This window comes from Lates calcarifer, linkage group LG12 (genome assembly GCF_001640805.2).
Source record: "Lates calcarifer isolate ASB-BC8 linkage group LG12, TLL_Latcal_v3, whole genome shotgun sequence".
Classification (NCBI taxonomy): Eukaryota; Metazoa; Chordata; class Actinopteri; family Centropomidae; genus Lates; species Lates calcarifer.
This window is the reverse complement of record NC_066844.1, coordinates 3903621-3918912: the sequence shown is the minus strand read 5'-3', so window position 1 is coordinate 3918912 and position 15292 is coordinate 3903621. Positions and strand designations below refer to the sequence as shown.

General features: G+C 39.4%; 2 protein-coding genes across 2 annotated transcripts; one reads left to right on the top strand and one right to left on the bottom strand.

Annotated features, from left to right (window-relative positions):
* The first annotated feature begins 21 nt into the window (after positions 1–21).
* LOC108874800 (uncharacterized) lies at positions 22–4065 on the top strand. The gene is given in 6 exon segments (XM_018663341.2): positions 22–862; positions 1450–1628; positions 1993–2143; positions 2495–2572; positions 2574–2598; positions 2733–4065. Coding segments are annotated over 5 exon segments (549 nt in total). The 5' UTR covers positions 22–862; positions 1450–1452; the 3' UTR covers positions 2852–4065.
* Positions 3926–13790, bottom strand: LOC108874765 (collagen alpha-5(IV) chain-like). The gene is given in 12 exon segments (XM_051074600.1): positions 3926–4554; positions 4660–4777; positions 5082–5322; positions 5481–5553; positions 5555–5647; positions 10440–10531; positions 10638–10765; positions 11535–11676; positions 11840–12028; positions 12457–12519; positions 12615–12730; positions 13610–13790. Coding segments are annotated over 11 exon segments (1455 nt in total). The 5' UTR covers positions 12721–12730; positions 13610–13790; the 3' UTR covers positions 3926–4344.
* Positions 13791–15292: the final 1502 nt, after the last annotated feature.

Here is a 15292-nt window from a genome sequence, read left to right as displayed (position 1 = left end):
TTAATTAAAGGTATGTCCAGTAAAAGACTCTTTATTGACATCTCATGGCAGAATTAGGAAATTACAGTATCAGCAGATGCAGTTAAATAATTTAAACTACACTTCCATATTTAATTTCCCTGAGGAAGTCATCCCAAAGGGATCAATAAAGTCAAGTCTGGGTCTAAGTCTATTTGTGTGTGTGACTATGGGGTTAGCAATTCAGACTGTCTCTCCTGGAGGCATTCATAGTGTTGCACTTGCTTGTTGTAACAAAAAGTGTCATCACTGCACCACACTATGAGCCCCATTTGTTATTTCCCACTCTTGATCAGGGATTGCTATATACACTACAGGTTACAGGACCAACAGAGCAAGCCAGCACTAGAACTGTCAAGTTACTGAAAATAATGTTTAATTTGTTATGCACTATGCTTACTGTTGGCAGGACCTTTATCGCTGTCACTACAGTTAGAAAATATGGTAAATGCTAATTGCATGTGGTAATACGAGTCACCCTTCTTTCTAAATCTGTTTGACATTATTTAACAGATTTAAGAAAATCTTGGAAAAATGTTGGGAATCCTAATAATTACCACTTGTGGTCACAGGAGGTGCTATTCAGCAAAGGTTAAAGGGTTTAAGTATTAAGAGTTAGGTTAGTGTAACAGGAATGTGGTGGAAGAACAGTTTGTGTGTGTGTGTGTGTGTGTGTGTGTGTGTGTGTGTGTGTGTGTGTGTGTGTGGTGTGTGTGTGTGTGCGTGTGTGTGTGTGTGCGTGTGTGTCTCATGTTTCCCTGGGTTACAGTGTGTTATCTGATCCACAGCTCATTTCCACAGTGAGAAGCTGATCCTGCACAGCTCTGCTTCAGGCACACCAAAGGTAAATTAAGATATTTTTGATTTGTCAGTTATATAATCTAATCATTCCATAATGGGATTTCAGCAATGCAACATGTCTTTTGTATAGGCAATGGCACACACAGTTTGATGTATGGATAGTTTTTTTTTCCTTCTTCCTTTTAGTCACGAAAAGACATCAGTTTGTATTTATTGTGCTGTTTGTGATGGTGTTGTGATATACAGCAGGTTCTACCCTTATTGTCTTTTTCCACATTTGTGAGGCTGAATCAAATCTTAAATCTATTTTTTTCTTCTTCTTTTTACAACTTTACAACTAGACAATGATATTACAGCTTAAACTTTGACTTTTAACCACCATTAGTGGTGCATATAACTTGACTATAATTTGACACTGTGATTGGATGTTTCTTATTGGAGAGCACCTTAGGAGTTGTAGTTGATGTCTGTCGCAACATTGTGACACTGTCCATTTGGTTGTTAATCTTTTGTACTGACATTTCACCAGAAGAGCTTCACTGTTCCACTAAAAGCAGTCTCAAAGATATCGTTCAATGTAAAACTGTGTCAAAAAGGTGAACTGAGTTGCTAAATGAGGCTGTCTGACAGGAGATGCGTTGCCTGTTGACGACTCAGAGCCAGAACTGCTACCGGGAGCAGATTCAGAAGGAGATGTTGACACGTTTGGCCTGGAAGAGCCGCTACGCTAAGCTCTACCCGTCCTGCTACAACCCCCAAAACAACAGCACGGAGCTCACACAGCTGCCCCAACTGCCCCCGGCCCCCCGGTGAGCTGCTTCTCCCACATTAAACCCGCTGTCAGAGGGAACAGCTGGGGTAACTGCAGGGACAGGTGACAGTGGCTGGATCTGGAATGACATGAGTGATGGAGAAAGTACAGAAAAATGAACAAATGAACTGGACAGTAACAGGGAACAACAAGAAGTGTGGCACAGTTCACACTACACTGAGTTTTGTCAAGAGCCACAGTACATTGAATTTATTCATGTGTAACCTGTTTAATGAGATTTACTGTAGTGCAACAGAAACATTACCTGAAAATCTGAGCTTTAATGTTGTTCACAAAGAACAAATGTGTAATGTAAACTATTTATCATACACACTAATCTTTACTGATGCTCCACCCACCAGGGTGGTCTTCCCTCCTGTTACCAGAACACCTAAGAGACAGAGTGACCTTCCTCCTCTTTCTCCTCCTGCTCTCTCTGTGGAAGTGACCACCACAATGAGGCCAGTTTCTCCCAAGACCAGACAGACTCTCTATCAGGACTCCTCTCACCACGTATGAAACACTGTGACCCACCAATGGTGGTTTTTCTGTTGTTTTTATAAAGCTTAAAATCAAAACCTTTTAAATATTTTTAATCTATCAAAATCCAGTAATATAAACCAAAAGTTTCTTCAAGTGTTATAGTTTATAAAAAAATTAAAAACAAACATAAGATTTTGCTCATTTCTAAAATGTAAAACAAGATAATAATGCTAATAATTTTATTAAAGATGAAAGAAAGTCTTTTACCTGGAAATTACACCACCAAACACAGCCAACCACTTCATTACTTGGTTGGTTAGTGTTCCTATATTTCTGCTTAATACATATATTATATTATTTTAAACAACATGTCCTGTGCAGGGGAGAGGACGGAGTCTGTACCTGCACAGACGTGGCCAGATGAGACCTGAGGAGAAGTTTGATTTCCCTCTGCTCTCAGTCCTGGGAGTACGGTTGGAGGCTGGGTGAGTATGCAGACTGACAAAGGCCTCATGTCTGTCTGTGTTTCTAGCATTCAGCAGTCATCATGCTTTTTTATCCTTTGTTCTAGATGCAGTTTTTTTCCTCCTAGATTAACAGTGTCTGCCTGGATCCACAGGTGACTACACTCTGGATTACAGGACTCCGTCCCGTGCCAGGTCGTCAGTGGTGAAGAACACCTTCTACGCCAGGAACGGTGTGTTCAGCAGCCCGTCAGCCACCGACATACTGGGCTGAGGATCAGACACTAATTGAGAGTTTATGTGATAAATTTTCTTGTTTGTTTTAAGACACAGATTTAGTTTTAATGTCATTTTGGGATTTTAGGGTATTATAAATTATTTTGTGATCATGATAAATTGCCACTTTTAGGGGTATTGCTACAAAATCTTGCCATTTCCTGCTGCTATAACAAAATAAAGGCTGTCCTGCACAAAAGCACCAGTATCAGATGTTATATTGCAACTAAAAGACCAATCAGTCAGATTTGACAAATCTGATGGCAAAAAACTACAAATGCAACAGTCCACAAATCCTTAACTTCCTGTAACACTGTCTGTTTACCATCCATACAGCTGTAAGGTTAAATGTCTGGTAACTTGATGTGGTGTGATTGATAATTAATGACCTCTGGCCTGGTATCAGTCAGAAGAGTGAGTTCAACTCTACACAGCTGATACCTCAGTGTTTTTAAACAGAGAGCCAATGGAGGAAATGTTACACACCACAACAATTAATAATTTATTTCTAATAAGTCATTATACAGTATTATTACTGTTGTATATATGTTTCCATTATATGAATAATAACCTTATTTAATGCTTAAATAATCAGTATTATCTTTTTTCCCACTGTATGATAATGCTCCTGATTAGTGTGTAGACACCAATGGAGGTCCATGACACAGAAGAATAATATATAGTAAGTCAGGCTTTGGATACACAGGCAATTTATTTCCTACTCTAAATTAGGACAATAAAAATCCCAATTTCCAATCAGTCATTTAAACCCAAAACAAGGCCTAGTTTTAAAAATACTAATGCTATTCTTTAAGTAAATGCTACTGGCTTTTCACCTTGTTAAGTGTGTTTGTTTGAGCATGTTTGAGTCCAAGCTTGAGAGGATTTTTTATACTCATTTAATTCTAATCTGTTCAAAGTGAAACATCTGACAATGGTAAGACACGATCAGTAATTGCAGTCAATCTTTATGACAATAGAGATTTGAAGTTTAGAGAATACATCATTTTCCTCAAGTGCTTTTAAACTGAATAAAACACACACTTACAGTAACAGACTCAGGAAACATCACTAATGTAGACTTGGTTGTTTAATGTTACAGTGTATGAGATGTATTTCAGTCAATATGGAAGCAAAAGCAGATTTCAGTCTTGTGCTTTTTGAAGGTGGGACACAGCATTTATACTTAGATTACAGACTGCACCTTTAAAATGTACTGAAAACAACTGAATAAAGCTTAAAAGATTAAAACCTCCTGGCTGCTGGAAAGGTTGGAATTCCCTATAAAAATGTCATGTAGTAATTTAAAAGTATACATGATTTGTATTGACTGTTATTGCTAAAACATGCAACATATGATTGCTGTGCCAACCTTTATTTATTCTCCCAGTCTTTATACTATTACAGAAAACACATATTTCATTTAACTGCTGTGAATATCTCTGAAAGTCTGATTTTATGACCTATAACTGTGTGGATGAGAGGCTGTGACTAAGTGGTGGGGAAGATCAGGAAGCCGGTGAAGGTGTGGCTGGTGCTGCTCTGGATCGTCACAATGCTGTTGTACCTGGTCGCCTGGAGCGAGACCGCGTCTCCGACATTCAGCTCCAGGACGGCTGAGCCGGAGGTGACCAGATAACCATCGGCCATGTCACACATCATCAAGTGAGTGTCACTGCCCTTCACCAGCTTCAGACACACCTGAGATTATCATACAAAGAGTCAGGAGCAAAAATAACCACAGTGACACTTCAGATCAAATCAGAGCCTGAAAGTTTCGACACAGTTCAAACTGTTCAGACTCACTCTGCTCTTTGCTGATACGTGGTAACTGAAGAAATAGATGCCTTTGATGGTGCATGTGAACGATCCATTTGTCAGTGAAACTCCTTGAAACTGTGGCTCCAGATCTGGTAAAATCTCTCTGTGGGAAGTTTGCACAAACATTTCAGTTTTTATTTAGGATTTTATGCTTGTTGTATTCTACCTCTATCATCAGGAAACATTTTCTGTTCCTCCATCTCATGTTTTGTTTTAGTAAAATACAAACTTTTCAGAGACTTTAGCGGTGGACAAAATCAAACCTCACAAAACCATCAGAGATATTCAACTGATCCTGCCCTTTAACCTCTCCTTTCTCTTTCTGTTCACTCTCTCATTAGTTTGCATCACATCATGTTAAATACCACTCCTGCTCTCCGTCTCTGTGACCACAAACCTTCACTGACCTGTTGAAGTTGATGGCAGTGTCCAACTCTTGTGGCTGTGATGTCACTCGTTTTTGGGAGAAGAAGGAGCTCTCCTGGTTGGAGGGGTTGGAGGGGTTGAAGGCTCTTCCCTTCTCCCCCGGCTGGCCTGGAAAGCCAGGAGGCCCCGGCAGACCCACATCCCCCTTCATCCCAGGCCGTCCTGGGGGGCCCCTCACACCTGGCATCCCCTTCTGACCCCTGACAGGCTGGCCTGACTCACCTGCTCATACAATAACAAACAAACAAAATTACATGGCACAAGGTTGTTGTACCAAAGACAACACAGGTGTTTTATTTTTGCTGTAAATCAAAAGGCTATTGTATAGTCTACTACCAAAAAAAAACCAAAAAACTATATACTATCTAATATGAGCTCACCGGGGTCTCCCTTTGCTCCTTTGGGACCATCTCTGCCATCAGGCCCATGGGTACCTGGTATCCCAGGAATACCCCGGTTTTCCCCTGGTGCATGTCTGTGTGACCACTGGGGAAACGTGAACCAAGAGCACCAACACTGCAGTAATGCAGCTCAGCCACTGGGGGGCCTGAACACAGATACACAAGGCAAGTTTCCATTTAAATCAGCAAAAAAAACAAGCAAACAGTGAATTGATACTTGTTTCTATCCACTACTGTAATGTGAACTTTGGATGTTGTAATTTAAAGAGTGCCAGTACCTAACCTTAACCAAGGCCTGTGAATGTCTATAAACAAAGCAAACAACTTTTACCCTTCAACTTAGTGTAAAACATTTGTAATATTTTTTCTCCAAATTTCTAGTGTTTCTGTTCAGATTTTTTTATGTGCAAAGTGGAACAGCATTTCAAAACAGATGCCCGGAACAACAACTTACAGACACACTTAGAAGAACTGTGCACTGACTTATTCATTTCCTGGAGGCTTACCATAAACCCTAACAATATAACTATACCACATATTTTTTTCATTAAGGAATATCCCTGCACACACAGATATAAGGCCACATAACTGGATGGTCTTGATTGTACTTTCTCAAATGGCTGCTTGTGCATTTTTATAATGATCATAATCAGAAATCTAATCTGACATACAGGACTGCTCTGTAATGAATGTTTTCACCCATTATCCACACATCTTTTATACAATATGATATTCTATGTGGAAATTAAGATATTATAAGTTCACATACAAGACTATGAAATGAATGACTTAGATTTGAGTTTAAAGACCTGCAGACATCCTGACCAGGACAACAGAAGCTCCAACTCTGGTAAAGAAACAGTACCTAACAATGTTTCAAGGTTACATCAAGAAACATTCAGCAAGAAATATGATGAAAGTGTATACTTTCTTCCTCTGTGTCTGAATCAGTGATTCCCTCTCTCTCTACATTTCTTTCTCTGTGCCTTTTCTTTGGTTTTAGAGGACAGAAAGGTCTCACCATTTGCAGGTAATGCAGTCAGTTGTCCTGCGGTGGAGCGATAAGCTGATGAAGAGCTGAGGTGAAGAGCTGGACCTGCTTCAGAGCGACAGCAGCAGCTCAGTCAGACAGAAAACGGGAAATGAAACGGTTCAAGGAAGCAAGATCGCTGCTCTATTGGTGTTCACAATAAAAAAAACAACTGTTTGCTGCAGGCAGTGGTGGAATTAAGAAAGAACTGCTCATTTACTCCTTTGGTTTACTTAAATACAAATTTGAGTATGTTCATTTTATGTTAGTTACTTCTACTCAACTACATCTCAGAAACAAATGCTGCCACTCAACTACATTTATTCAACAGCTTTAGTTACTTATCAATTAAGATTTTACACACAAAACAAGTTGAATTTTCATTGATGCATCAGCTATAGTGTATTATAATATGTAATGGTACAACACTGGTTATTTTCGACATCACGAGTACTAGTACATTTAGAAGCAGACTTTTACTTGTAATGGAGTATTTCTATGTTGCAGTATTTATACTTACTGTAAGTGAAGGATCTGAATACTGACTGCTGGTGTCAACGGGTCAACAAAGGTTTTCATTGGGTTTAACAAAAGTCAGACAGTGTTTCACTATGGAATGAAAGGGTGAATGTAGTAGTATAGCTTTACTCTAAAGTCACTGTAAAATTCCAGGATTAGTCAAACTGTTGATAAGATAGAGGAAAAAGGCAGCATCCTCCAAATTTTCCTTAAAATCAGCAGGTTGAAATGATTTTCTTTTACAAATGTTTGTGTTTAAGTTTCATAAAGAATGATCCTGGTGTTTGTGACTCCTGATTCATTAGAGAAACTCTGGGAGGAAATCACCAACTAAACTGTACTTAAGTACAATTTTGAGGTATTTTATACAAATAATTTCCACGTTACACTACTTTATACTTCTGCTCCACTTCAGAGGGTAATATTGTACTTTTTACTTATTTCACATCTTTAGCTGTGAGTTACTTTGTTGATTCGCCTCTGATTATTAGTAAAGAATCTAACCAACAGTTGAATTATGATGTATTATTACATATTAGGCTACCTAGGAGTACATAAATTATAACTTTACCAGCTACTTTCAGATCTATCTGGCTAAACATAAGGTTACCAAATTAGCCAGCTTCAATAAAAGTCCCAATACCAAAATATAAAAATACTAGACTGCAAGTACAAGTCAGCTGAATGTACTTAAGTATCAAAAGTAAAAGTACTCGGTGTGCAGAAAATTGCCTCGGTAAATGGTATATCATCATAAGACAACATTAGATTGTTAATATTACACCAGTGCACATTAGCAGTTTTACTGTTGTAGCTGCTCGAGGTAGAGCGCGTTTTACCTTTATAAACAGTAAGCTAGCTTAGTGGTTCCAGTCCCGTTTTAAAGGGACACAAAATAAATCTGAAGGGTCGTGAGATGATTGACGGAAAGGGAAACAAGAAAAAGAAAAGATCAGCTACAGAAATCAGTATTTATTTAGTCTTTAATCAAATCTGCCTCAAACAGTAATTCATATTAACCCAGTAACAACTCTATTTTATAAGTTTATCAATATGTTTTTATATGTTTTTATGCAAATCTAATAACTGACAGTCAAATGCATGGAGTGAACAGTATAATATTTCTGCCTGAACTGTAGTAAAGTAACATAAAATTAAAATACTCTTGTAAAGTAGAAGTATCTTGCATTTTAACAATTTCTCACCCCAGTTTCACCTCAGAGTTCACAAACTTTTCCTGTAAATATTTTTCTCACACTTATCTGTCAAGGCAAACAACTTATCAGTGGAAGTGAAACAGTTTTACAAAATGTCAGGAAGATCTCCACTTGAAGTAGTGATGATGAAGCATCATTGAATGGATCTGAGTTTTTAAAAATCTTTCCTCCAAATTAACATTTTGTTCTGTTTTTTTCTGAACTTCCTCTTTATTGGTCCTAAAACAAACTGTTTCCTGGCAGTGTGCCCCTAAATCTCTTAACCTCAGTGTGGGTGTCAGTATCTGTTCCACAAAATATTTAATTTCTTCAACAGTATCTACCAACAAAGAGCTGATGTGTATTTTTAATAATTACATCCTGTGAAAATGCTAGTTTGTCATTTTCTGATCCTCTTTTCATTTCATTCTGTCCCTGTTTTTGCTCTGTCTGTATGTTTAGACACGTCCTGAAAACATGACCCTGAAATCAAACCCTGTTTTTGATCATATTCATGGTTGGTATTTTTCTGCAATAACACTAAATCTGTTAACATTCAGCATTATTTCTCTATATCGTAGTGAAAAACTACAGTGAAGATGGTGGTGTTGGCTCACTGAACTGTTTGTCAGAATTAAAGATGATAGGCAGATGGTTAAATGGATGGTTAAATACATGGGAAGAGATAACGGATACATAAAGACAAAATAAACACATTTATATCAAATTAAAATGTCATCACTAACAGTAGTTGAACAAATAAAATAACCAAAGCTGACAGTAGTTCAACTTAAGCAGTCTGTTTCTGTATTTTCATCATCTTCAAGGTATTAACACAGGAATCTAATGTACTGTAAGAGAAAGACACATGGGGCATAAATGTGCAGCAATGAAAAGACAGAGAAGAAAATAACTGCTATAATGTGATTAAACATGAAGTTTGAAGGTCCATTCTTTCACTCACAGTGATTCTCTTTGTTCTCTTGGCAGTTTGGAGGGAAAAAGGCCTGCAGGCCAAAGTGGGTGGGTTTATATAACTTTCTGGGTGTGGTTAATAGGATGACAGGTGATTTCAGGTAAGACTGGGTATTTAAATGTGTGATTTAACAAGTTGTTTTCATTGTTAGTGTCCACACACTGGATTCTAGCTGCCCTCCCTTGCACAAGGGTTTCGTAGGAAATGAGGCATGCCTGTTTTTCACTGTAATCTTGACAGGTGTCTCCTAGAAATGACATTTCTATACAACTAAAATGCAACTGCAAATACCTTTTGTAGGAAATGTAATCACTGGCTAGATTATGTTCTGAGGTAACATATTTTTAGACTGGGCTGATTTAGACAGCAAAAACACTTTGGTTTATTGAAAGATTGTAGTTTTTGTTAAGTGTAAATAAACATGTAGTATATGAAGTCGCTCTGAACTTTTTCTGGATTAAACAAGACCACGATCTTTCCCAAACCTTAACCAAGTCCTGTGAGTGTCTAAACATAAACATAGAAGAGTTAAATAATGCTGTAGTCGCTGCAACTGAGTATTTATGTGAGAACGAACACTTCAAACTTCCATGACCATGATCAGCCTGAGAACTGGAAATGTAGCACAATTAAATGAGAAATTACACACAAACACAAAGCATTCAGGTTGTTTTTGGTTTATTGTGCCTTTCAGTTCAAATTACTGTATGTGTTTGTTGGCAGAGACAATAAAATCAATACACAAATGTGAATCTGATCTGCTATGTGATATATGATATATTCAACTGTAAATTACACAGATTCAGTGAAAATAAGAAAGCTGGAAAAATAGTACTATGCTTTTAGAGATAAACCTGTTTTTAGGGTGATAAAGAAATACCAAACCCAATCATTTCTTTCTTAAATCGAACTACAATACAAACACAGACATTAAAGTAAACTCAGGGAGATAGTTTCCTCCACTATGCATACATTTAAATACCAGTAAGTATTTTTGGTGTCTGATTCCACACAGTGAAATTACGCTGCAAATCGTGAGTTGTATTAAAATATCTTTCTGTAAAATGAGAAGTAACCAGTACTTTTTAAAAAGGGGACAGGGTCTGTGAGAGGCCCTGGAGTGTTGCAGTAAATATAGAAGTGAGGAGGAAAAAGGTTTTTTTTTAAGTTTCCCGTCTCCTGGGTCAGTGAGGGTGCAGAAGGAAGCCGGAGAAAACGCTGTAACCATTCGGGCTTCCTCTCATCCCTCTGTAGTCTTTAGTCTCCAGCCAAACCTCCTGATTCCTCTGCAGGTAGACCGCCAGGCCTCCTGAGGTCACCTGGAACCAGTAATGATCGAGTGCAGTTTCATTTACCTTGAGTGATTCTTATTTAGTGGCAGAATAATGTGATAAAATGAATCTGCAGTGTCATACCTGTCTCCTCCCACGGCGATGATCGCAGAACGATGTTAACAGTCTTTGGTCCAGTTTCAGCTAGCACACAGAGTCGGTCCTCTAAAGAGGTGTGGAACACAAAGTAGTATGTTCCTGGGACCCGACACCTACAATATACAAATTTAATTTATTGCTGTGTAGCCTTGTCACACTGGAAATGCCTTAATTTTGTTAGATATCAATGAATTGTTGAGTTTTTTTCAGCCATGCTGTCTCTTGGTATGGCTCCACAGATGGTAGGTTCCAGGCTATAACATCTCAGCAACTGTGTGATGGAATTCCATTATATTTTCTACAGACATTCATGGTCCCAGGAGGACAAATCCTACCAATTTTGGTGATCCTTAGATTTTTCTTTCAGCACCACCATGAGTTTCACATCTTTGTTTTTGGGTGATATGTTTCAACTATTCACTATTTAGTGGGTTGCCATAAAATTTGGTGCAGACATTCCTGCCCTCCCCATGTTGAATTTCAATAACTCTGGAGACAGTATGAGATGCCCGAGGAAGACCTGTAGCTCGTAGAAATGTTGCTAATAAAATTAAAAGAGGCCTGAGTTTTCCTCTTTTGGTTCTTGGCTTGCAAAACTAATGATATTCCCATCAGCCTCAGCTGTACTTTAGCATGGTAACATGCTAACCTAAGATGACACACGTGGTAAACATCACACCTGCTAAATAAGAACATGTTAACATTGTCATTGTGAGTATATGAGCAGGCTGATGTTAGCATCAAGTGCAAATCATCTAAGTAAAGCCTCACAGGCTTACTGACCTTAATAGAAATGAAAATGATGATACAAACTTGTCTTAAAAACTTTTCGTCATCACTCTCTGTACAATATGATGATAAGAGAACAAGTGGTATTCTCGCCTGAAGTGTCCTGTGCCAGTGTCGTAGTCATTGTTGATGTTGGTGATGACTGTGGTGAACCGGATGACGCTGGCTTTCTCCGGGTACTCGTTGGTTCCTCTGGCCACGCTGAAGGCTGCTTTCTCCTGGACTCCAACAATCCCTGTGGCCACAGAAACAACATGATGTGAGACCCAGAACTGGATTCACCTGCTACTGGGTGCTGGTTGTGTTCACCTTGATTTCAGTGCAGTAGAAAAATTTAAATTTTTATAAACATGTCAACAAAAACTTGTCAATCCCGCATCCACATCAGAGCACCGTGCTTGTTACTCGCTCAGTGGTTTGTCTGATTACATACCCGCGCTCTCCTGGTTCTCCTGGTGGTCCAGCAAGCCCTGGGATGCCTGGTTCCCCTGGTTCCCCGCTCTGACCCCGTTTACCGGGGAATCCCATCAGCCCTGGCTCCCCCTTCTCTCCCCTCTGTGGACTGAGGCTGCCTTGCCACTCAGCTCCTGCAGGCATCAACAATAACCTGATCATTGTACGTCATCACCAACCACACTGACCTGATGGTTTAAAGGAATAGTTCAACATTTGGGGAAATATGTTTTTTTCCTTTCTCTCTGAGAAGTAGATGTGAAGATCAGTATCAGTCTCATGTATGGTGTGTTAAATTTGGAGCTGGAGTCAGGACGTGGTTAGCCTAGCTAAGCATAAAGAGAAGAAGCATGGGGAAACAGCTAACATGGCCGTGTCCAAGGTTCAGAAATACACATACCAACCAGCCCTTTGTATCTCAGGGAGAGCAGAAGTGACAAACAGTTACCACCTTCAAAATCAATTCACAACTTCCACTCAAAGATTAAAAAATGGCAGTCAAGGGTGAAAGGTCAAAGGTCTAGAATGTGCACCAACTTTAGATGGAGCTCTCTGTATGTACCTGCTTCGCCTTTCTCTCCTTTCTCTCCGGTGCGACCGTCTCTGCCGGGCAGCCCAGGCATACCTGAGGATGGAAATAAAGATGAACAAACACGAACAAAACAAATGAAAATATACATAGACCTGGACCTACACAACCACACACATTAATGCACATACCTGGTATCCCGGGGATCCCTGCTGCTGGGCAGGTTTCCATAGCGACCAGCATGGGTGTGGCCAATGAGAGCAAGGCCCCGATCACAAGGACAAAATGATGGAGCATGATGGAGAACCTGAAAGGAAGGAGAGGAGATTAGGGAAGATAAGGTGAGAAGAGAGGTGATTAGTAGGAGAAAAAGGAGAAAAAGACAAGAGAGGATGAAAACGAAAGAAGAAACAAATAGATATGAGGGGAGGGGAGGAGATGAGGAGGAGAGAGGAAGAGAAAGATCAGATGAAGAGACGATAGGAAAGGAGATAAGAGGAGAGGAAATGAGTATAGGAGACAAGGAAAGAACAGAGGAAAACAGAAAGAAAGAAAGGGGAAGAAAAGTAGCAGGATATTTGAAAACAGGAGGAGACAGGAGGAGTAAAGGAGAGAAAAAGAGGAAAGCAGAAAGGATACAAAGGTAAGGCAAATGAGAGGAGAGGAGGAGGGGTTGACAATACAGGAAAGGAGGGAGGAGGAAAGAGGAGAAGAGAGGAAAAGCTAGGTGCAAAGAGGAAGAGGAAGATGGAGAAGACGATGAGGAGGAGAGAAAAACAAGTCAAGAAAGAGGGAAAGGAGATAGGAGAATAAAGGGCAAGAGGAAAGAAGAGGGGAGAGAAGGTGTGGAGAGGGGAGACAAAGAGAAGAGAGGAGGTGGAGGAGAGAAGCAAAAGATTGCAGGTTCAAATCTACCACAGTGCCTCTGAGCAACTGAATCATCTGCTGACAGTGATTGACTCAGTAAACTTAAATATTCTTCAGGAAAACAAACAAGATGTGAGAGCTGATCAACAATCACAGTCCTCATTAAACATAAAACAAATACACAATCATAAAAAGAGAAACAGATCATCTTGTTAACAAAAGCAGAATCTTTCACAACTTACGTATTTGGTAAACTGTAATCAACTCACAGATATGATATAGATATAAAGATAAATGTCAAACAATGTATAAAACTCACCTGAGAGAACAGACAGAAAGATAAAACCCACCACGGCGAGTTCAAAACAAACTGAAGTGAAGCTCTGAGTCCTGCAGCAGCCGGAGGAGGAACACAAAAACCAAAGATTCAGCAGCTTTTACATCGGAAATTACTTTCTGAGTCTACTGTAGGTAGTTCTGCAATTGTGGGAGGTTATTGAGAGATGGAGGGAGACAGAGAGAGAGCGAGAAAACAAAGTATATTTCCTCCTATCTTATTATTTCACAACCTTTTCTGTGCTGTTGATCCATATTGAGGTCCTAAAACCAAGCTAAATTCCCTACATGATTAAGAGTATGTGGACACCTGAACATTTCATTCACATTTGTGATGGTTGAGCATGTTATTCCCAAATCCTGGGCGTTAATCTTCTGCTCTAACAGCCTCCACTCTTCTGGTCTCAGGTTCTCCTCTAGATTTTGGAGCCTGGTTGCAGAAATTTCTTCCCAATCAGCCACAACAGCATTAGTGAGGTCCAACACTGAAGCTGGGTGATAAGTTCTCATTTGCAGTCTGTGTTCCAGTTCATCCCAAAGGTGTTGAATGGGGTTGGGGTCAGAGGTCTGTGGAGGCCAGTCATGTGCTTCTCACATGTACTGACATACACTTGAGTCACAGAGTTTACCACTGGTTTCTCTAAAAGATGTTTTAAAAAGTGTTGTTCAAAAACACTTGCAGTTATTCTGGAAATATCTCTACAATCCCCAAAGACTACGCTTCTGTTGAAAAACAAAGATGGCTGCCTGCCAGCTACTTGGACAGGAAAGCAGAGTCACAACTTGGAAAACAGGTTAAAAAACAAAAATACTGTAAGTAATTTACAAGTACACTTGTAAGTGCACTTAAAGCATAGCTCCAGTATTTTTTAACCAGGGCCTTATTTTCTCATGTTTTTGGGTGTAAATGATTGATAAGGACAAAAATATTTGGAATCAGTGCAATACAGAGCAAGAACAATGTACCTGGCCACTGTGAACAGCTGCTGTAATGTCACCCTGTGGGCAAAGTATGTCCACTGAAGTGTTTGTTTTTGCCACTAACAGGCTCAGATTGTTATTACAAATGTCTGACAACATTATGGAAAGGATTCCTGCAGAGATAGACTTTTTATTAAAGAGTAAGATCCTTTTCATTTGACCAGAAACATCAGTATATATCACTACCAGACTCCACTGAGTGCTTTCAGTGGTAAAAGAAGCATTCAGATCCTTTACAAAAGTACCACAGGATAACACAAATGTAGAGCCCCCCCAGATACAAACAGGACCTTTGACTCTGACCACACCACTTCAAATTCATGACTTATGACAGGGTGTGTTCTTCAGAGAAGGAGGTTTCAGCAATTTAACAAAAATAAAATAAGAATAGATTTCAAGATACACACACACGACTATGTCAGGAAGAAGTCAACTGAGGATCTGCCAAAGTGACAAAAGTTTACCAAAAAGAAGAAGTGCAAAAAACCTTAAGTGTTTCACTTCAATAACCTTAAGAGGGGTCACACGAAACAGATTTCATGCAGCTGAATGGAGGGCTGTGATATGTATGATAGAAAAACCATTTTTATGGTTTTAATAGATGAGATTAGGGGATGAACACTGGTTTGCGCGTGGATATCTTCTGCAGAGTCAAATGAGATCAATCAGTGTCATCTCTGTGGGT